Source organism: Colias croceus, chromosome 4, assembly GCF_905220415.1.
Source record: "Colias croceus chromosome 4, ilColCroc2.1".
Lineage (NCBI taxonomy): Eukaryota > Metazoa > Arthropoda > Insecta > Lepidoptera > Pieridae > Colias > Colias croceus.
In genome coordinates, this window is record NC_059540.1 from 9,417,650 (window position 1) to 9,442,974 (window position 25,325).

General features: G+C 33.2%; 1 protein-coding gene across 1 annotated transcript; it reads right to left on the reverse strand.

Moving 5' to 3' along the window:
• Nucleotides 1-4,602: 4,602 nt before the first annotated feature.
• On the reverse strand, nucleotides 4,603-25,169 carry LOC123691195 (laccase-2-like). The gene is made up of 5 exons (XM_045635478.1): nucleotides 24,898-25,169; nucleotides 23,911-24,010; nucleotides 22,750-23,825; nucleotides 14,787-14,966; nucleotides 4,603-5,437 (listed from the first exon to the last, which is right to left on the reverse strand). The coding sequence occupies exons 1-5, from the start codon at nucleotides 25,034-25,036 to the stop codon at nucleotides 5,067-5,069; spliced, it is 1,866 nt and encodes a 621-aa protein (XP_045491434.1). The 5' UTR covers nucleotides 25,037-25,169; the 3' UTR covers nucleotides 4,603-5,066.
• Nucleotides 25,170-25,325: the final 156 nt, after the last annotated feature.

The window sequence follows — 25,325 nt, forward strand, 5'->3', positions numbered from 1 at the left end:
TTTTGATAAGACCTATACTAGATTTTATAAACATTTTATTCAAAATTTTGGGCGTATTCGCAACTATATCTCTTGCGCTTGTATGGGAGGTTCAGTCGGCCGCTAGGTCTCGAGGGTGAAGCTTGTGTCGTTTGTCGCCGTGAGCGTCACATGACAATCACGTGACCCATGTTTATTCGAATAGTACGAATATCAAACAATGAGCGAGGAATAGACGCTACTACTATTAATTTATAGTGAGATTTTAGAAATCATCAATAATATAATAACTGGTCAATGAGCTTTAGTTATTATAATATATTAAAGTGAAACTTTTATTACATCGTCTCAAACTTTTTGGTCTGTGTAGCGCATGTCGCGTGACGCACGATATGTACGATAATTATCGTACAAATACGATAATTTTTAGTTAAATGTCTATAGTGTGAAAAAAGTTTCTCTTTTACCGTGGTTTCAACACAACATTTTTTTTTATATAATTATGATATTTAGTTTTTAAAACATTCAAATGCTTTATAAATATAATTTTTTTAATAATCGAAAATATTTTATAAAAATTATTATAAATTTATTAATTTATGCAATAAATCACATTTTACTTTTTAAGTTTTTAGTGAATAAGTATTAGGATTAGACAAACAACATTTGAAGTTTTAAGTATGTATACTACTTTTTGTCATGGGTGTCATTTTCATGGTTTTTGCGGTAGCTAAATTACCCAATATGAGGTCAAAACTAAAATCCAAGATGGCGCCGAGAAAAATTTTACATCTTTTTGTCATGGGTGTTATTTCCATGGTTTTTGGGGTACCTATTAACCAATATGAGGTCAACATTAAAATTCAAGATGGCGCCGACGATAATTTTACATCTCTTTGTCATGGGTGTCATTTTCATGGTTTTTGGGGTAGGTATAAACCAATATGAGGTCAAAACTAAAATTCAAGATGGCGCCGACGAAAATTTTACATATTTTTGTCATGGGTGTCATTTTCATGGTTTTTGGGGTACCTATTAACCAATATGAGGTCAAAACTAAAATCCAAGATGGCGCCGAGAAAATTTTTACATCTTTTTGTCATGGGTGTCATTTTCATGGTTTTTGGGGTACCTATTAACCAATATGAGGTCAAAACTAAAATTCAAGATGGCGCCGATGAAAATTTTACATATTTTTGTCATGGGTGTCATTTTCATGGTTTTTGGGTTAGCTATTAAGTTATTAACCAATATGAGGTCAAAACTAAAATCCAACGACGAAAATTTTACATCTTTTTGCTATGGGTGTCATTTTCATTGATTTGTGGTGCTTATATGAGGTCAAATCTAAAATACTACAAGGCGCTGACAAAATTTTGATATTTTTTGAAAGAAAGAAAGAAAGAAAATACTTTTAATCACAAATACAACATTTTAGCTTACAACTAATACATTTTGAGAACAATAGAAAATAAAAAATAAATATTACATCAGATATATTCTAGTATTTGGTCAGTATTTGTGATAAGGTGGACTACTCAGCATTTGCCTCTCCGTATTAGTGGAGAGGCGCCGGTTTTCAGTAGCCGCCTCTACTTGCTACGCTTGGAGCACCAGAATGGTTTTTTTTTTGGGTGGTAAAATAAATAGCATAAACGCTTGTTATAATTTTGAGATAGGTGAATAAAAGATAAGTAAGATAGTTATAATTAAAATAGAAAAGAAACAATATATTATATTATGTCTAAATATAAAAATGAAATGTACATACACATATAAATATATACATAATGATTTGAATTCTGTTCGATTAATATGTAAACGATTGTAAGAAAAACCACATAAATGACACCCATGACGAAAAGATGTAAAATTTTCATCGGCGCTATCTTACATTTTAATTTTGACCTCATATTGGTTAATAGCTACCCCAAAAACCATGAAAATGACACCCATGACAAAAAGATGTAAAATTTTCGTCGGCGCCATCTTGAATTTTAATTTTGACCTCATATTGGTTTATACCTACCCCCAAAACCATGAAAATGACACCCATGACAAAAGGATGTAAAATTTTCGTCGGCGCCATCTTGAATTTTAATTTTGACCTCATATTGGTTAATAGGTACCCCAAAAACCATGAAAATGACACCCATGACGAAAAGATGTAAAATTTTCATCGGCGCTATCTTACATTTTAATTTTGACCTCATATTGGTTAAAAGCTACCCCAAAAACCATGAAAATGACACCCATGACAAAAAGATGTAAAATTTTCGTTGGCGCCATCTTGAATTTTAATTTTGACCTCATATTGGTTTATACCTACCCCCAAAACCATGAAAATGACACCCATGACAAAAGGATGTAAAATTTTCGTCGGCGCCATCTTGAATTTTAATTTTGACCTCATATTGGTTAATAGGTACCCCAAAAACCATGAAAATGACACCCATGACGAAAAGATGTAAAATTTTCATCGGCGCTATCTTACATTTTAATTTTGACCTCATATTGGTTAATAGCTACCCCAAAAACCATGAAAATGACACCCATGACAAAAAGATGTAAAATTTTCGTCGGCGCCATCTTGAATTTTAATTTTGACCTCATATTGGTTTATACCTACCCCAAAAACCAAGAAAATGAGACCCATGACAAAAAGATGTAAAATTTTCGTCGACGCCATCTTGAATTTTAGTTTTGACCTCATATTGGTTAAAACCTATCCCAAAAACCATGAAAATGACACCCATGACAAAAAGGTGTAAATTATCGTCGGCGCAATCTTGAATTTTAATTTTGACCTCATATTGGTTAATAGGTACCCCAAAAACCATGAAAATGACACCAATGACAAAAAGTTATTTCAACTAGAAACCATTTGGAGACAGTTTTTGAATGGGAACATCTAGTTTAAAAGAAATATAAAAATATCACCGAATGATGATCATTACAGAGTACCATCAATTTTGATTCATTTTAAAAATTTAATATAAAATTCATCCATACGACTATAATTATTTAACTCTGAATTGGTAAAGACCAAAATTATGTGTTAGCACCAATATAATGTTTTTCTATAAAAAAATATTTTAAATGCCATGTCTGTTACTTCTGAGCTCTGTGAATTTTACTTGTATTTGAAACAGTTCACGCGGATGCGCGTTAGGTGGCGCAAGAATTATTTGCGAAGTATTGTAGAAGCGGCGGATAGCTGTGGTTCGGGAAAGAAGTGTGAATGCTCAAGGTCACTCGCTCAGGGAACGACCTTAAGAAATGTAATAAAAAAAGAATTAACGAAATCGGTTCAGTTGTTCTCGAGTTATGCGCTTACCAACACATTTTGCGATTCATTTTTATATTATAGATTAACTTTATGTTACAAGAATACGTTTTGTTACAAAAATTTTCTTATTTTCGTAAGATATCTGTTGTAATTGGAGAGATTTGAGTGGGTGGTTAGTTCTTTACGAAGGGGGAGTTGCATCCCCACAACTCGTATAATATAACGAAGTGCAGTCACCCACGCTCGCCTACGCACCGGGTTTGAACCGGCCTTACAGTAAGATACTTAGGGGTAGGTCAAACGCGTTTGGCTTAGGTTAAAGTCAAAGGTCAAAACAGTTCAATATTGAGTATCTATTTTATTATTATGACTAAAATTGCTCATTAATTTTTGGACCTTTTAACAGCTCCAAATTATTGTGAATATCATATTTCTAGCTCTCTTTTTGTCTTGTCTATATAATGTAATACAAGGTTTCACACGAAACCCTAAATTTTAAAGCATATTATAATTGCAGTGTACTAAAAGATTTTAGGCAATAAAAATACTAAATAGATAAATTTATTAACATATAAAGCACACCCACATCTGCTCCACCTGATTTTTATGTCAGTCAATACAGTAATTAACATTTACTCGACATCTATATTACTAAAACATTATTTTAAAATGTAAATATAACATTCTTGTCGCAACTCTATCGCTGTGCTCACAATAATTATAGCTTGTTCCGTTCCGTTACAGCACTTTCACTTTTCGTTATGGCAACTTTTAAATAACTCTGATAGATAATTTACTATTGCTCTTGAATATGCTCTTAAGTTATTTACAATGAAAATTATTTATCGAAATTTTGGGAATTTTTCTTTTTAACACCCTTTTTTGCAATTGTATAAAAAGCTCTATAGAACAAACTACGTAAAATTTCGCTTAATATTTTCATGATATTATTGCCTGAATCGTTAAAAATAGTATCGTAATGTTTGAATCCTTGTGAGTTATATTATGTAATATAGAACGTAGTTTGTTTTTTTATAAATCAAATTTATTTTTATCAATGACTATAAATCATATTACAGTAAATAGATGAGTTGATACTTTTTACGCCTGTTTACGTTACTGAACGAATTTCAAATACCGCTATAATAGATAAAAAATATTATCTTTCTCATATATTTCTTGTGGTATCACTTAATTCTGAAATTGAAACTTTCAACTAGATATTTAGCTAAGAAAATTTTAATTTATAGGTTGTATTTCAATAGAAAAGATAATGCAGAAAGATTATTAAATATATGATAAATTATTTTTGGGACAGAAATAAAACGATTCAATAACATGTGTATATGTTTATTATGTAATTAATATTATTTATACATTAATTGTTCTCGTATAAAAAGTATGCTATATACACGGTCATTTTGACGCATTATTTTAACAAAAATATCACAAGCTTACATTGTAGTATTTCATTATAGATAGTTAAAAAAGAAATTCACATACCGCTTATTATAAAAATACAGAAAAACAATCCGTATTTGTTTTTAAATCACAAGGGCCTATTCTGCAAAAAAATGTTGATATAATATCAAAACTCACGTACTACATGTGACCCAATTGCTTCAAAGTACATTTATACGTAAATTAAATACAATTACGTACAAAGATAGGAAAATATATTCAATACATAAAATAATTTTCGATCATGTTCAAAAGCGAGCGTATTTAATGCTCCAATTCCAACACACAATTCTATCACAACACCAATAAATAAACCTTATCAATTATCTTCAGTCAACTAAATTAAAAAGTACTCGGGGCCGACATAGGAGCCGCACTTGGGAAAGTCTGCCGGCGCTTGTACGAAGTCTTTTTCAGTACCGACTTTTAAAACAAAATCGAGACCCCTTGTCCAATGGGCAGACCTCTCGTCTCGCATCATCCAATACCCCGGATTGTTCGCGATGAAACGCAAACCGACCACTCCATACTTAGGTATAACTATCGTATCTTTCATTACGGGATCATGTAAATTTTTCGAAGTGAACAAAGTTCCCTCCTCGTTCATTTGTTTCACCTGATCTTTGTCTAAACTTCTGTTGAACTGCTGTACTCCGATCACATAGAAGTTGTAGCCGTGCAAGTGGAATATATGATCAGATTCGCCACCTGTAAAGAAGAACCAAGTTATATCATTTGTGGAATACAATTCGAATAGAAAGGTATTTCTCGAAACAGCGGCTGCGGTCAAAGCCACGAACATTTTCCGCAACGAGTACTCATAAATTATTTATTAAGTTGTGGGTAAAAATATTTTTATGAGGCGACGTCTATTGTATTTTCGGTCGGGATACAGATTTTCCGAATGTGCCTCATTACAACTCAATGGATTTCTTACACCTGAACAAAATGTATATTTAGGAGAAATACATTTTCTTTCAATAAACATGAGTGTACAAAAATCGTATAAGAATATTAATTTAGGGTTTTTAAAATAAATCAATACTATTGCATCTATTCCTTATGCATTTATAGAGTTGTTATTTTCTTTGTAACTTCATATCATCGTGAACATTTTCTGTATCCGCAAGCTTAACTAACCATGTGCACTAGAAACTAAGTGCAAGCCATTTTCTTTACGACAACTGTACATATTTAAAAACATGCATGTCATTCGCCGTATTACGATACTAATGGAAAAGAAATCTGAATAGTGTTTACATTGCAAACAATACAAAAAACTTGTATATACTAGTGTTTGAATATGTTTAATTGTTTACACAATTAACGTTACGAAATATAATCAATAAATGAATTTATGACCTCAGAATAGATTACACCATTCTTTTATTTATATTTTTTATAAAAAAAGTTCCTAGAGGTTAAAAGTTTTTAAAATAAATGTAGAGCCTGTGGCATAAGACACATTATAATTACAATACGGAAATAGATCTACATAAGTACATAATTCGATGCTGTCGCAACTATAATTAATGGTTGTATCATACTCGTGATAATTAAAGAAATCGAAGTTACACTCAACCTAGTTTAGATCGGAAGTCGTGACTCCGGCGGGTACGGTGAAACAAACATCAAGTTTAATACACTTACAAATTGGTAAGATAGCATTGTTTCTTGTACTTTTTACTTCGAATATGTCTACAGTTCATTGTTCCAAATATTATGTATTGAGTGAGGTTTCGACATCTATAAACGCAAATTTTAAGCCTCTGCAGTGTGTAATGTGGTCACGACGACTAAGCGATCTATTCAGGACACTGAATACGTAATACTTTTGCAATAAACTTGAGATGTTGTTATATAATATTATGTAAATATTGCGGTTATTTATAACTTTATAAGTTGCAATTTTGTGTCAGACAAGTTAATGCAAATGATGCCATGTTTAGAATAATGTTGTCCTTTTTATCATAAAATAACTTTATATGATTATCTAAAATTTAAAATAACTTTAATTATATGTATATAATTGAGATTATTTAATAATACAATTAGCCTACCACGATGTTTGCGACACAGTTAATTGCATGCAAAACACATCAACATCCTGCTGTTAATTGATTGGAGACAATTTATTTTATTTCAATAAGCTACGTATAATAAATTTAAGACATACATTATACATATATTTTAAATTTTTATTTCATTATTAAATAAATAAATATATCAACATACACTATATAGGTATATCTTTGCATTTTAAGAAAGCTGTCTAATCAACTTAAAAATTGAAAGTATGAAACTTCACACAATCTTTAGAGCCAGCGCGCACGGGCAACTTTGTCTCCGCAACTTTTTTGTCTCCGCAACTATTTTGTCTCTCCCACCCATGGGCTAGTATGAAAGTGCGCGCACGTAGCGACGCAACTCCCCATACAATTGATGGGAGAGACAAAATAGTTGCGGAGACAAAGTTGCTCGTGCGCGCTGGCTCTTATAATTAACAACTTGGAAGATTGTAAATAAATAACAGTTGTAAAGCTATTGTACTATCTTGATACATACATTCTATTTCAGTTTTACGCTTATAAAACTCAAATTGCACTCATATAACATTGCATGCTATTTTTATAAAATCATAGCGTATCTGTAGGCTTAATTATTCTCTTTACTGTAAAAGCGACTTTTCCAGAGGTCATTCATAAGTCAGAGGTCATTACTTCCCACTCTATTAAAAATGGATCCACCTCACTTTGAACATTAGGTACGTGACTTTGACTAACAAATGTTTTGAATACTCTAAGCTAATAACGTCAGTTAATTAACTTCTTTGGTGCTTAAACAGAATTAATTTGGTAATGAGAAATAATTTAATGCGAAAGTCATTTAAATATTTTGTTGAATTACGTCTCTCATAAAAAAGTGAATTATCTCTTCAATAAACATTCCTACTGTACTAAATATATAACACGGAAACTTGATTATATTTTTATACATTTTACTCAAGGTATTTACCTATAAATGCCATAATACTTTTGACTTATACATGCTCAGGAAGCATATTAAATATCACCTCACACATGTTATGCGTATTATTTCACAAATGTAACACAGCCTTTCGCGGATATATACTGCGACCCACGGTTAAGTGCACCAGAAGATTATTTGTGGTTACATTATAATTAGGTATATATTATTTGAAAGCAACGAAAGTACCTAAACCAGTAAGGCAAAGACAGAGTAAAACTTCTAGTTAAAGTTTATAGTATCTGTAAATCTTGATGTATCTTGTAATTTTACGCGATTGTGCAATAATTACTTAGAGTTGTGTTTTGTTTTATTAAGCGTAATTTTATATGTTCGCCGGTTGACCTGTCCGTGACCGCTTTTGCGCGTATTGCTCGCAAATTAAATCCAACTTAAGTATATTTTAATGTTTAAACTAAATTTTATATTCAATTGAATATAGGTCATCATCATCTCCCTTGCCTCATCCCGTTTATTTGGGGTCGGCACAACCAACACTCTTTCTCCACATTGTTCTGTCCTTTGCAGCTTCAGGCGTCAGGCCCTTCGTCATTAGGTCTTTTTTGATGGTCGAAGTCCAGTTAGTCGGTGGACGGCCTCTTCCTATTTTTTGTTGGTTTACCGTGGTCATAAACATTACTTTCTGGGTCATGTGTTCAGGGTCACGGCGTTGCACATGGCCAAACCACCGTAGTCTGCTCTCTCTCATCTTGTCTCGGATATCCGCGACTTTAAAGGACCCTCGTATGTACTTGTTTTTAATTTTATCCAATCTTGTGACACCGCCGGACCATCTCAACATTTTCATTTCTGTGACGTGCATCATCTGTTCGTCCTGTTTCCGCACCGCCCAGCATTCGGACCCATACAGTAATGCCGGTCTAACTGCTCCTTTGTAGACTGTACCTTTTGTTTTAATTGGGATCTTGGGGTCGCACAGAACACCTGTTAGAGATCTCCATTTTAACCATCCCGTTTTCGTTCTATTTTCTATATCTGCGTCACTTTTTCCTGTTGATGTTATAATTGACCCAAGGTACTTAAAGGAATCTACTTTCTTTAAAGGTGTGCCAGCAATAGACGGTGACAGGGACGCGCTCCGACCGGAAAAGTTTCCGTGCATATATTCGGTCTTTTGTCTGCTCACCCTTAGGCCTCTTTTTTCTAGAGCGTCTACCCATGTGTTAAGGTCTGATTGGATGCCTGGTAATGATTCGTTTATCAGAACAACATCATCTGCATACAGCAGGGTCCAGGGAGCCTCTTTTTGGATGTCTTTTGTGATGTAGTCCATGACCACATTGAAGAGTAATGGACTAAGAGCTGAGCCTTGATGCACGCCTACTTTAACCTCGAATGGTTCGCTGGTTCCGGCCGATGAGATTACTTGGGTTGTGACATCACGGTACGTATCTTGGATTAAATTTACATACATTTCTGGAACGAGCTGAGATCTGAGTGCTGTCCAGATGAGTTTTCGGGGTATTCTGTCGAAGGCTTTTTCAAGGTCGATAAAAATGTAGTGCAGGTCTTTCCTTTGTGATTTATAATGTTCGCTCAGCAGCCTTATTGTGTGAATAGCGTCTATGGTTCCTACGCCGCGGGTGAATCCACATTGGTTAGAGGTGATTTTCATGATGCTGTTAAGTCTCTCTATAAGAACCCGCTCCCAGATCTTGAGGGTGTGCGAGATTAGCTTAATAGCTCTGTAATTTCCGCATTCCGCCACGCTTCCTTTATTCTTATAGAGAGGAATCATATTGCTTGTTCTCCAAGCATTAGGCATTCCCTCTACAATGATTGTATTAAAGAGATGAGTGAGCCAGTTGATACCTTGAGAGCCGGTTTTCTTCCATACTTCTACAGGGATTTCATCTGGTCCGGGGGCTTTTCCATTTTTCATTCGGGATAGTGCTTTTTTTAACTTCTAGCGGTACGATTAAGTTTATTGGGCCCGAGGTTGGAGGTAGTTTAGGTATCTCTTCTTGTGGATATTCCTCGTTGAGAAGGTGTAGAAAATAATCGTGCCATCTTCTGTTTATATCTTTGTCCGTAGTCAGTAATTTGCCAGATTCATCATTTATATATTTCTTATGTTTGTGGTCTTGGGTTTGTGAGTGGCGCGATTTAGCTATTTTGAAAATTTGATTCTCGTTTTTACAGTTTTCTAAACGTTGTATGAAACTTTTATCGGCTTGCGCCTTTGCTATGGCTACTGTCCTTTTAACCTCTTTCTTAGAAATATTATAAAGCTCTCTATCATTGTTATCCTGTGTTTCTTGCCATTTCTTAAAGTGACCTTTCTTTTCTTTTAGTTTCTCTTTAACTTCCTGCGTCCACCAGCTGGCCTCTTTGCCTGTGTTAAGTTTTCCTTTTGATTCGCCAAGTTGTTTTTTGGCATTAGTTGTGACAAAAGAGTGAAAATTATCCCACAACGTGTTAACGTCCTGTGTTTTAGCGAGATCTTCTGAGAGGTACTTAACAAGTTCGTTGATGAGGCTTTTGCCTTGGGGCTTATCTAGGTTAAACCATTTAATACGAGGTCGGGGTTTTATTTTGGTTTTTAATCTAAGATTCGGAATAGTCAGACAGGCAAGAAGCAGACGATGTTGTGTTGTAAGTGGTTCCCCCGGAATAACTTTGCAGTCCTTGAAATATTTGCGTTGTGAGGCATCAGTCATGATATAATCAATTTGTGTAGCGGATGTGCCGCTTTTGTAAGTTATGAGGTGTTCTGGTTTCTTTTGGAAAAAAGTGTTAATGATGGGCATTTGAAAGTTATTCGCGACTTCAAGTATTTTCTTTCCCTGGTCGTTAAGTGAGCCGTAGCCAAAACCCCCATGGACAGTACTTTCGGTGGTTGGGACATTGCCGACATGGCCGTTTAGATCTCCAGCTAGTATTTTTGTTTCAGTAGCAGGTATACTGAGTAATGTTTCTTCTAGTTCCTCCCAAAAAGTTTCTTTATCCTCGCTGCTATGGCCTATTTGGGGTGCGTAAGTAGATATGATATTTAAGCAGGGCTGGTTATCTATGGCCAGTTTTACATATATGATCCGGTCGCTAACTCGCTCCACTTTGATGATTCTTTGTTTAAAATTTTGATCGAGTATAACACCCACACCGTTCTTACTGTTTGATGACCCGTTGTAGATTAGTTGGTAGTTGTGGCCGATTTCCCTGGACTTCGAACCCTTCCATTTCAGTTCTTGGACACAGCAGATGTTAATGCGTCTTCTAATTAAAATCTCAGCCAATTCATGGCTGCGTCCGGTCATGGAACCAATATTCCAAGTCGCTATTCGCAATCTCGTTTCGTTGCGTAGGGAGCCGTCGCTTACGGGGGACGCCCTAGTGTTATACGCGCATTTCACTTGGGATTCGCATCGACCGTCGCTTAAAGGGTACGCCCTAGCATTTGTAGTACTTTCTTTATACTGACTTTTCATATTGAGTGCTGGAAGTAAAGTTTTGGCTGATTGTTTTTACGGCCGGTTGCCACCTGACGCCAAGGACGTGACTTTTCTGAAAAGCCGGAACGCCGCCGTTGACCCATTGAGGGTTCTTCCGCCGCCGAACCTTCTGTACACTCCGCCCTAAGTGTACAGCACTCCCACAGCCATTACTTTAGATTACGATAAAGGTGCCTGTGAGGAGGGGTTACTTTGATAGACGGAGTTAACCTTCTCCGATTGTTCACCCGTAACCCCGGGCAAGGGGTCCGCGTTATACCCCGCGAAACTGGGTCCCTGTCCGAACTTCGCCATCCGCTCGTTCCGGCCTACTGGAAACGAAAGATGCCCACCCCCGCGACGTGGACGCGCCGGACCGGAATTACTCCAGTGGACGAATAGAGAAGGCGACTCTATTATCCCTGGGGCCGGGTTAATGGTCTCGTATTTGCCCGAGACCAAAGGCCGGCCTAAATTCAATTGAATATAGGTACTGAGATTAATTAACGTTTATAAAACTCTGATATATTAGTTTACTCGTGTCGGATCTGCTTTTTTTTAGTTATGTTAAGCTTGCAATAAAGTGTTGGAAGCGCTGGATAAAAATGTATTAGTAATGAAATCGCATTTTTATTTCACAAACATAGTAACGAAGTGGTTCGTAGAATTCACCTTTTACCTTATCGTAATTCCAGGATAGAAAATACAATTAAGCTCTACATAGTAAGATTTCATTAATAAACTACACTTTGACTGTTAAAGTGTTAAATTTTATGATTATACTTCAATGTCGTAAAAAAGTTAATGTTTCAAATAAATCGTATATAATTAGACCCCTTATTCAAGAACCTGCTTCCATAATAGTGAATGCATAAATAATGACACATATTTTATCTTAATTATAACCCATAGGTATATTATTATAATTTCCACGCTCTGTTCGCAATGCCGTAATCAACGTGCTCTCTAGAAAGTAACATTTGGGCCACATGCAATTAGATACAACTCAATTCGTAAAGTGTATTGCAGCTAATTAATTTCTGTGTACATTATATTATTGTTTAAACAGTTAACAAAACAACATTTAATTTACATCTAAATTAGGATCATAAAATTTTAATTGCATAATAGATAACAATAATAAATAATTCCGCGAAATATTTATTATGCAAAAGTCATTTTCATAATACGATGGATACGAAACTACGGCAAAAATTGTTAAAGGAAGACATGAATCAAAAATAACTGCAATCATAAATTTTCAATAAACTCATACACGTCACGGAAATGGAAAATGGTCATGTTCCCGAAGCATGTTCTGAAAGAGCTCATATCAATTGATTGTTTCAGCTGGAAGGGAATACTCGTGTGTATATTTTTATGAGACTATCAATCTTATCAATGCCGCTCTATGTAGATGTAAAAGAATCACAAATATAAATATTTTTAAAATTCTAAAACAAATAATTGTGCAATATAAAAACGTCCTTACATTTGCTGCTTCCTCAAAAAAAATTATAAGCGGCCTTGAACTTAAAGCACAAAATTGTTTTTACCATATTTTTGGATAAAAAAGTCTCTATTACATTTTAACACTACACGTTCACAAAAGAATATCCCACTGCCCACATTCACAAAATAACATCTAATTTCCCCAAACTAATCATCATAACCTTACAATAAACCTCCAAATTCAATATACGCAGGTTCTATCGAGATAAATTAATTCGATACAGATTGACAATATACGTGGGTAGCCGTTGTTATTGATTCACTGTTACAGATTGTATAGCGTCGAAATTCAATTTACATGCCTGATATAACATGGACGTTATAACATTAACCAGAATAATCCCCGCAGGCTTTCTATAATTAACTATGCTTATTAGGTCGTGTATATTTATTTGAGTTAGACGTTATTTTCTTTTGATGTTCTCGTGAGCTGTGACGTATTATCATACAATTAACACACGGAATATTATTAATCAAGATTAATCGAATGACTTCTGATTCTTAATAAGAGTTCGCATGCGGATACTTTTAAATTATGCATTTAAGGAAAAACTGCAATGGCAAGGCGAAACCTTGGTTTAAACACGATACCTTTAATGTCAATATCATGAAGAAGGTTATATGAATATCATATTGATTGTATCCAAAAGAAATAGCAGTTAAAAGAACCTTTTTCCTTTGCATAATATTTTCAAATTTCCTATAAATCCATGTTTTACATAGAAAATTCGAAGCAGGCTATTTTCGCAAGCGATGTAAAGAGTGTCAACATTACTTAACAAAGCACAGCTTTTATGAGCATTAGCTGTTGACTCTGCCATACGTCATCTTCAGTTAAAATGTTTAGCACATGTTCTAGCTTTCGAAGAAAAGCGGTCACCACTTAACTAATGTCTAAATAAATCCTAATAAGCAAATGTAGACATGGCTTTAACAATTCAGAATACATATTTCTTGAAATAATAATTAATTTACAACCATTAACTATCACTACATAGTATAAAACAAAGTCGCTTTCTCTGTCCCTTTGTATGTTTAAATCTTTATCGCAACGGATTTTGATCCGGTTTTTTTTATGGATAGAGTGATTCAATAGGAAGGTTTTAATATATAATTTACTAGCTGTGCCGCGCGGTTTCACCCGCGTGGCTCCGCTCCTGTTGGTCTTAGCGTGATTATCATATAGCCTATATTACTCGTGGATAATGTAGCTTTCGAATAGTGAAAGAATTTTTAAAATCGGTCCAGTAGTAACCTAATTATTACAATCAAACAAATATTCAAAGTTTTTCTCTTTATAATATTAGTGTAGATTAAGTTTTAGACAAAGCGGGCGAAGCCGCGGGCCGAAAGCTAGTTGTATACATATAAAGGAAGGTAAATGTTTGATGTTTGAAGAGCTTATACATAGAAGACCTCATATCTCCTTTAAGTTGTAAACCATTTATTAATTATTTAACGTAAATGTAGAGCTAGGAACATAATAATTCCCGTACTCTCACTGATTAAATATAATGTACCAGTATTTATTAACATGTGGCATTCGAGAGCTTTATACATAAGCTGAAAGGTTTGTACAAAAGGTTTGTCACACCGTACTTTGCATTTTTATCTTTGCATTTTTTTAACAGTCTATTGTAAAACCTGCTGTTACAGTTTAATTTTATTAAAAATAGATTGTATTTTTAAAGCGTGCAAATTCTATAAAAACCCAGTTTTGTGTTAATAAATGAATTTGCATTTGAATTTGTTATTCCACTATGAAGTATAATAACAATCATTTTCCATTTAAAAACCTTTGAAAAATGTTATTATTAGCAAAAGAATTTGTTCCTACATCTTGTAAAGATCGTTACGTACAATTATATGTGTAAACTAACTTTGTCCCGCGGTTTTACCCACATTGTTAGTCTTAGCGTGATGATATACCCTATAGCCTTCCTCGATAAATTGGCTATCTAACACCGAATTAATTTTTATAATCAGACCTTCCTGAGATTAGCGCGTTCAAACAAACAAACTCTTCAGCTTTATAAGATTGGTATGGATAATATGTTTGGAAATACCTTGATCAAACATGACAATTTCCACCGTGGAATCCAAGGGGATGTTCTTGACATGCACACACTCCTCTGCATGACCAGCTTCAGAGGAACAGAGAGACTGTGAAGATACGTCAGATGCCTGCGTCAACAGGGGAGATTCTGGATACGTGAAACGATGACCATCGGTTTGGCCCCAACTCTCTGTAATAAATGGTATATATTAGTTAGCTAGCTATACGTCGTAGTCTTCAAAGTTTTACAGGAATTAAAGAAATATAGCCTACGTCATCCTAGAATATTACGGCGTAAGTATTTTTATTGTTTATTTATTATATGTATAGATAAACACTTCTTAATTGAATACAATACATATTATCATTCCCATGTAATATTACTTAGTACAAATAATTTTATTAGTATAACAATTTCAGGCATTAAATTCCCTCAGCAAACTATGTTTTCACAAATTTAAGATAGTTGTCTTTGTTGAAATAACAACAAACATCCATCATTCATCCCGATTGCCTTACAATTACAGAAGATCGATGTTCTGTATAAGTTTAACGGTCCATTATCACGTCCCAAAGAATTCTCATTTTATTTACCACCCTATTCTATTTTTTCATGGAATTTTTGAACACACTCGCAATTTGTATTGCTTTGCGTTGATCGCTAAATAAAAACAAAATCCACACATAATAGTTAAATTTAACAATATAACTGAATTATGTATGCTATAGTTATAAATTATTCAATTATTGATTCACAAAATAACAAGGTCGTGTTAAATTTATTCTTTAAAACTAGAATATAATCATTACAAATACTTGAATGAACGCAACATTAAAGCAATCAAATTGTGAGCCAGTGCATTTTTCATAATTATTTTATAGGTAATATTATTCAAAGAAATAAATTAACAAAAAATTGGTCTGCGAAATGCAGCATTCACTCACTGCACCTGGCGCAACGAAAATACAACGAAATAAAATGAAATTTATATATGTCTTTCATAATATATTTAAATCAATAATAAACTAATTTTATATTTTCATTCGCAAAATAATGGTTACTCAACACGTGCTAAAACAATTTCTACTTGAAGTGTACTGTAGTTTTCTCAAAGCACTCTATGGTTTCCTGTTCTCAAGGAAACAAGTGTTAAAACCAATATGCTTAGCCCGATATGTTTGTTTAACGTCATCTAGCCTTTAATAAATATTTACGGAGAATTTTACGTCGCCATTATACACCTCTTACAATATATGCACTTACTATATTACTAACTATATTTTTAGAAATAATAAACATTATCAATAGTTATCTTTACATTTTATGGATATAATAATATAAGTATTCATTGTCTTTAATACGAGAATGATATTATTTCAAGAAAATGTTAATTAGGTGTGAGTTTTTTTATAATTAAAATAATAATATGTAAATAAATTTTTACACTAATGTAATATATTTACATCAACAATAGGAATTGAAATGGTTCTAAATTATTAGAAGGATGAAAATATCACACAATAGTATCAACCCTTTATTCGGCAACATTGATAAAGATTACAAATATCATAAATTGTACACGTCAGAGAAGGAAGAGAACAACATGAGAACAACATATTTTATTGAAATAATGCCAATTGATTTTTAGTTTTATAGCATTCAAATGCTTTAATAGATACAATGCATTCAGGCGTTCCCATGGTATGGAGAAAATCGCGGATTCGAATCCCGCACTGTGATCATTTTATTTTTATTCATTAAACATTCTTCAAGAAGAGTTTTTTAAACATGAATTAAGCATGCTTGACAAAAATCTCACTGTAATCTCACATGTGTGATAATATATTTCTAGAGATTTATTTCACTCTTTGTGAGAAGGATAACGTTATCCCGATATATACCGTAATTAATAAAGGTGCCAGAGACATTATTTTCCTGTCTGTACTATAATCCATCTATTGACGTCCCTGAACCTATCTCGTGTAGCGATCTCAGGTAGGGATATTATGGGTTTTAAATACAAACTGAAACCCTTATCAAAATCAATTACGTAACTCATCACTTTTATAATTTGTAGACTTAAATTAATAATCGTACTTTTAGTTGTTTAACTAACTTTACCATAACTTTCGTTAAGCCGAAATTCTGAGTTTTGTTGCCAGCCGTCTTAATTAACATCTATATTATATACTTACAACAAAAATAGTTAGATATAGAAATTACTAAATATTACGTTATTTATATTCAATCAAATATATAAAAAATGCACAACAATTCATCAAATCTCTTTATTCATTCAAAATCTAATTGAAAATTACGTAATAAACATTAGTGATTCAATTTCAGTTACAGCATTTCCGTCGAACAGTAAAACTTTACGGCCCTTTGCATATTGCTGAGAATGCATTACTAACAAATATTACTGGTTCTTGTATTGTACAGAGCTTAAACACTGCTACCTTATAGAATTCAATACAGTAAGCGTTTCGTAATAAGTAATTACGACTGTATAATAGGTTATTGTCTCCTTTATTCCGCTCTAAGCATTTAGAATTGCTTCAACCATATGTGTCTCCTAATGATTTTTAAATTTTTTTCTATCGAGATTAAGAATCAAGAGAACAAATGCAATTGGATTACTTATTGCTTTAATGTATCTTTGTTGTTACAGTTCGCTAATTCGATATATTAAAATCAATTAAGGAACAAGTATAACGCACATTAAAGAAACTGTGTTCAAAATATAGATATCATTCAATCCGTTCAATGTACAAAATCGTCTAATAAAGAGGCTTTTAATGAAAGCCTGATTAGTTGATGACATATAAATATTTAACAACATAAAAATTAAAAATAAAAACTAATTTAGTTGATATAGCAACAAACATCTACTGATATATCTATCTATCTACATAAATGTACCTTTATGTATAAAGGCAGATACTGGTGATATGTAGACCTTTTCGTCAAAGTAACCTTATCTCCCGAAAGAACCATTAAAATTAAGAAGCAATAAAGACTTTCTTATACATAAATCTAAGGTTTATACAAAATAAATCGAGTGTATTTCGTAAGTATGTCTCGTACGTTGCCAATGATTACCGCAATCAAGATACATTATTCGCGGTTGGAGATGTGATTATCTTCGTTGGTGATTACTTCACTTTCCTTATACACGCTTTAATGCTGTAACATTACATATTTATGTACTTTATAGTATATCACAAAACGACTCCGTATTCAATCATCTTAATGTAATTTTATTAACTGCTACAAACATGAAAGAATATGCCTCGTTGGCACCAATAGGGAAAAAATAAATCAACTACGCGTCGAAATGTATTTCATTTTTATTTGAAGAAATTTACCGGAATCGTGGTATCGACATGACCATATTTTTGTACATGAACTTAAATTATATTTATGCCTTACTGTAAATTTTATGTAAAAATGAAATAGTTCTTTTGCGTGTACATTATGCATTAGTTAAAGACATTGCACATAATCGCTTACTACAGCTAATTCGCGGGTACCATTCTCTTAACATAGTTCTTATGTCATTATGGTGATTTTGTTCAAATTACAAAATAATTGCGCCCTAGTAACTTGCCGCCCATGTACTTACATAACAGTAGTCGTAATATTACAGAATAATGCAGTAACACTACAATGTTTCCCGGTTACAATGTTTCCACTACAATCTCCCACTTGAGAACAAACGAATTGTCATAACTTTAGCTGGTTTAAGTTTCAACTGGAACGATCTTACTTTGCGACGATGATAAATGATAAATGTGACCAGTACAAACTGGTATTTAGCTATATTACACTATTCTAAGTTTTATAACAATAGAAACAGGTGTATAAGGCGATCTTGAGAAGATTAAACCATTCCATTTCTTAATTTCAATTATGATTTAAAATTATTTTTAATATACGTTTATGATGCCGTTCTATATAATCCATCAAATAGGCACCTACTTATATACTTAAAAAATACATATATTTAGTTTAATTTAAATATAATTTGCATAAATTGCATGACACGTAGTTACAAAATTATAACATAACATACAACATTGTCTTCTACGTAACTTGTATTGAAATAGATTTTGGTCTTTGGTTAAAACTAAAACAATAAATTTCTATGTAAGTTCAGCTCCTTCGTTGCAACGAGCCATAATTTGTATATTCTAATATCAAAGTTCCTAGTTGCGAACTATCCTGGTTCCCTAATCAACACAACTTTGATACGATACGAAATTTACTTTATACAAAGTAAGTATATATTCATTCAACTAGAAGATGCATTCAAACTTAATAAAATTAGCTAAGCTGTTAAACCGAGTTTCCTTATCTTACTTAAAACTTATATCTCTTCATTTCCTCGTTTATACGAGTTCAAATAAAACTTGTTTGTAGATTCATATTAAATAGGTAAGCGAAAGGTGAAGCTTTATTCTCAAAAAGGATGAAGTTTACGGCGGTTTTAACTTTTAATATTTATTAATAGGTATATTAAAAAAAGTATTGATAAAGTATTACCTAGTCATTATTCAATCAATCTAGTTCTTACTCTAAAATCCTGAGATCTACATAAGAAATGTGTTTAAATACAAAATAGTTATTTTTGCATTTTGTATTTTTAATACAAGTATTTCAAATAGGTCACGTCTCTGCTGAAATCATACAACTTCTAGATGTGATATATTCGAGCTGGCCCTAATAATAATAAATTAAGTAATAATATTGTTTTTGAATGCCCCGTAAGTTCTATATGTTAAGTGTCAAGACAGTCCTAAACCAACATAGTCCTAAGCTTATCTGAGCATTTGCGTGAACAGGAAAAACGTATATACTCCCTCTTTATGTTTGAATTGAAACGAAAATGTATGCCATAAAATTACATTTACATTATTATGCGTTTCACAGAGCTAACTCGTGAGAATCGCATATAATTTTGTTCTTAAACTTTTTACCATTCACCAAAAAGTCCCGAACACGTAAATAAGCGGAATGTTTGTAATCGCGTTACAAAACGATTTCACCATAGCTCTTTAAAATATAATAAATCGTTGGTTTTCGTTTGAAATATTCTGTACATTATATAATTAGGAACGCTTTCGCCACAGTTACAACAATTGAGTGTCGAGTGATGACCTACTTTAATTGTCTTTGTCGCTTTATTTACTGTCTCTTCTAACCACAAATATTATGAAGGGCTCTCATATCAAATATTTCAAGTGATGTGAATTCACTCGGGTAATAACAATATTATAAACTAAAAGACAAAAAAACTGGAAAAGAAGTAATTTTATCAAAAAACAGATATTTAATTTTTGAGTTAACTAAGTACACGTAGATGTAAGAAAGATATAAAGCGGCGTTTTCAATCGATATTTACCTACATTGTAACTTTTGCTGGTGCTAAGATGAAGATTGCACAGTTATAGTTTAGATCGATACTTCTTAATAAAATATGAAATAGGTATGTACCTACACTAAGTATAAAATTTTATGCAAGTCCATATTTTTAACAATACGTGAGTGTTGTAATTTTTTACAGTTTTCATAATTAATTGTTAATTGTAAATTGAATTTCTATTATAACAAGCAAGGAACTTTTCCTCATGTTCTAAAAACATCAGTTATAAAACCGTTATATAAAAAAGATGATCCAAATGATATTAAAAACTACAGACCGATAGCACTAATTCCAGTTTTATCTAAGATATTTGAAAAGGTAATTTTAGAAAGATTTCAAAATTATGTTGATAAAAACAAGATATTATGTCGGGAACAGTTTGGATTTAGAAAAAATAGTTCTACTTCTTTAGCATGCTTCGATATGGTGAAAGAAATAATTCAAGCCCTTATTGAAAAAAAACCAGCAGCCACCATATTCTTAGATATGAGCAAAGCATTTGATTTTGTGGACCATCAATTACTCTTGTTTAAGTTGGAGAAATATGGTATAAGAGGAATTGCTAAAGAATGGGTTGCAAGTTACTTAAATGATAGATATCAGTATGTGGAGATTCATAAAATGATAAATCAAACACGAAACTTATATAGGTCAGAGAAAAAAGTTAATAAATCAGGTGTACCACAAGGAAGTGTGCTCGGTCCATTTTTATTCCTCTTATATATTAACGATTTACCGAGATCAGTGAAACACAAGACAGTTTTATTCGCAGACGACACTACCCTTATTGTTAAATGCACGGATAAAAATACATATGAGAGAGATATAAATACAGCATTACATAATATAGTAAAATGGTTACAAAATAATAATCTGAAAATAAACTTAGTAAAAACAAAAATAATTCAATATTATACAAAGAATTGCACCAAAATTAATCTAGACATAAAATGTAATGATCAAGTAATCGAACAGGTAAAACACCATAAATTCTTAGGTGTTCTGGTAGACGAAGGTCTAAAATGGGACAGTCATATTGAATATATTTGTGATAGGTTAAATCGTTTCGTTTACGTATTACGTCGCCTTAGAGATACTGTATCTATGAATGCTGCAATAAATGCCTACCATGCATATATATCGTCGATACTCTCTTACGGAATAATTCTTTGGGGACAGTCTTGCGAGGTGCGGAAAGTGTTTGTGGCACAAAAGAAATGTATCCGGGCCCTGTGCGGATTACATCAAAGGGACAGTTGCAAACCAATGTTCGGTAAATTACGTATCCTTACACTAACCTGCATATATATAAGAGAAGTATGTTTATTTGTTAAATACCACCCAGAATATTTTAAAAAGAAAGGAGAAGTAAATTCGCATATGTTAACGAGGTGTCAAAATAAACTGCACTTTCCAACATGTAGAATAAATCAAGCAAAAAATAGTGTGATATTTATGACTATTACAATATATAATAAAATACCGGATAACTTTAAGGATCTCCCAGTAAATATGTTTAAGAAGATCTGACGAAATGGTTAATGGAGAAACAATTTTATGATATTCAAGAACTTATTACATTGCGGAATCTGTGAAGGAATTAGTGACGTTTAACAATAGTGACGCGAAGAATTTGTGTAGTGTTGGTGTAGTGTTAATTAACTTATTTCCATTTAAATATTTGCACACCCAAATAGTGGGTAGAATGTATTAGCGCCTTAATATTGTAACAACACCTTTTTTGTAACTACATTCTTTTAAATAAATGAAATTTGAATTTGAATTTGAATTTGAACACGGTAGAATGTAAAATCCTCCAATTCCGTGCACAATTTATTTAGCAATTCTTGCAAATCACTCTTCTGGGTGATTAAATAATAATTATTTTTGTACATTTACGTAAAAAATCGAGGGCTTCAAAGGTGAGCAAATGACCCATTAACCTTTGCTTGATATTTTGTAAAGAGAAATCTTGTTCATTCTTCACCTGATAATATAGGTCTGTCAACGTTTCTAAAGTATATTGAAATTTTAAAATTATTTCATCGATTTTTTTAAATCAATGGGCCTGTTTATCAGTGAAGTTACCAGTACACCCATAACTATATTATGTTGACAAACACATAGATACATCGACAAATAAACTCACAACATGTTACTTACATGTTTAGAGAGCCTGAGAAACTTCATCACTGACCTGACCCTTGCTTGAACCCTATCTCTCCTTCCAGTCATTTAATATTTCCAACGTGTTTGGTAATAATAAAAGATACTTACGAACATTAGAATTTCAGTCGACTTATTGATAATGTATTCAATTAATAGCGAACACATGTTAAATTACTTACTGTTTGTCTAAATAAATTTATATTCGTATAAATTATTTAGTTGTTCGTGAAAAATCTATTTAGAATATATTTAGAATTCTCACTGTTAGAATTTACTCTGTATTTTGAAAAGTGTACAAGGTAAAAATTGTAATACTTCTGTGACCATTATAAATTCTTAATAACAAAAAACAACACTAGGTACTTATATATAACTCACCGACACGTTTCGCAGATATTTGACGAGTCGAATAATTGAAGGGCACGTAAATAGTCTCATCTGTTAATCCAGAGAGACTTTCCGGGAGGTGACTCGATGAATGCACTTCGTTCAAACACAACACATTATCGTCCTTACACAAATCACTAATCACTGTTGTAAAACCTTTATCTGCTATAACATCAGCCACTGTATTTTCTTTTTCTAAAGTTTTATGTTCTTTATTTTGATACACTAATTTGGCAACACCTTCCAAATTTTCTTGACACTTATTATCGGCAACAACTTTCACATCATAAACACCGGACATTTTATTAGCTTCCAATATGAAGTCTGCGCGTTCACCTCGACCCATTGTAATACTATTAACATACTCAGGAACTATCATATCTCCGTCTAGCGCAACTAGGTTTAGTATGTGATCTTCAATATTAAATTTAATGGAACAACTTTTAATACCGCCACCGTATGCGAGGCGGAATCTGTAGCGTTTGCCATATTCAACGTTAAAAGTGGATAACGGTGCATTTGGTGATTCAGCAGTGTTTCCTTTCCCATTAATTAATAAAGATTCTGCATCTGGAACTTTAGAGGTAATTCCAGCGAGTGGGCCCATAGAATGCCCCCACTCTACCACAAAAATAGTATGATCAGTGGCGTCGATATCGTACAATTTCTTTAAAGGATCGAGTCGTGGCGATTGACGGACAATCAAAGCGCCGGCTAGACCATCAGCTGCATCAGCAGCGGAGTGTGCGTGGTACATGTGAGTACCGGCTTTAGAAGCTCGGAATTTATACTGGAATGTGGTGTAGGCTGGTTGAGGGCACTGTGTTAGCATGGGGGTGCCATCCATGAATGGAGTTTCTTTCTGTGGTTGTCCTCGCCAATGCATCGACAGCGCATGTGCCGGTGCCCGATGCACAACGTCCACAACAAGAATATCATTTTGGCACACGTGAAAAGCTGGAGCCGGTAGTTCCCTGTTAGCCGAGAGTACACCTCGTACTCTACCGTCGGCTGTGATACACATGGGTGGACAATCCTTTTCTACTTCTAGGCAATTGCTACAGGATCTGTGAAAAAAAAATAATTGAGGAAAAACCCGTATAAAACTGGAACTTTATAATAAAATTGTCTTATTTGGAATTTGAAACTTACTTGCTATACGTTTTATAAACTTCTATTACTAGTTTTACTCTACATATCATCGGCCAATCAAGCTCATGGCATTCTCGATCACAGTTTTCGAAGTATTCCTCTGTAAAAAAATGAATCATTTTAATAAATTGATACACAACGAAACAAAGAAACCTAAGAGAATGTTTCCAAAATAGCGTTACTTTGAGCATTGAAAACAAATTTCTAAAATTTTAAGTCTTTGATTGCTTCTCATCGCAATATTTTTTAAAAACTAAAAATTTTATTTACTAGAAAAGAAGTGAGAACTAAAGAATTTATATGGAAACTAAAGACAAGACAATACTGATATCTACTAATCGGACACTTTATTCCTAGAGCACTTGAAAAGTACCTACAACCAAGCAATGTGCATCACACTAACTACATAGAGTTGTCAATCACCAATTATTCTGGAAATCGAAACCAATATATAAATAGCTAGTATGCAGATAAAAGATTTTTGTTTACAAAAGTTCGAATATGAAATACCAACCAAAACATGTTTTAGTGCAGGATTTCAAGTTCAACAACTCAATGTATGAGAAAAAGAAGCAGATAGATATTTTCCTTAAAAATTAAATATACCGGTTTCGCGAGATTCAGGATTGCTCCTGCATCCTTGTATATGTATGAGATGTTTTCACTTTCAGAATTGAAATTAAGATCTATAGAAGAGATATTATATTATGTAGTAGCGACGATATAAATAATAATAAATCGAATATATCGTTGACGGTTGATTATAAACTATGATTTAATGTTTGTAAACTTATCTGCCGATTTGATAATAATTATTAAATTTCTCTTGAAATTATAATTACATTCGAGCTATTAATTTCTTCGCGTATAAAGCTGACGCTGTAATGAATCTTATGTTACAGAGTAGGATTTAATCAAATTATATTTAGTTAAGTATATTTAGGTATTATATAGTATGTTAAATTTTAAGTTTATTAACTAACGCACCTGGCATAGGCGTATAATAAACAACCACAATAACACTAGCCAATATTACAAACAACACCAGTATCCTTTGCAAGGACATAAGCATGTAATTAGGCTTCTCCATCACTGCACTTTCATCCACTTTTTTCTCGACCTCCATGTTATTTACGCACTGTTTATCGACGGCAGGGCTTACGACATTTTAATCGATTTGTATCGAATTAATCGGTTGTCAATCGCACACGACTACGCGAGTCTACCATGGAGTGGCGACTGCTAACAAATAACAATCACCGCGTGCGATGACCACCTTCAGGCTTCGCGGCTCTGGCTCAGGGCTCGGTTTCGGAAGTAAATTGGCAGGCAGCAGCTGAGCTCTCTCTGCCTTATGTAACTTATTGTGCAACTTTATTAATATCAGTCTGATTGTTGGCTGCAAAGCACCGTTA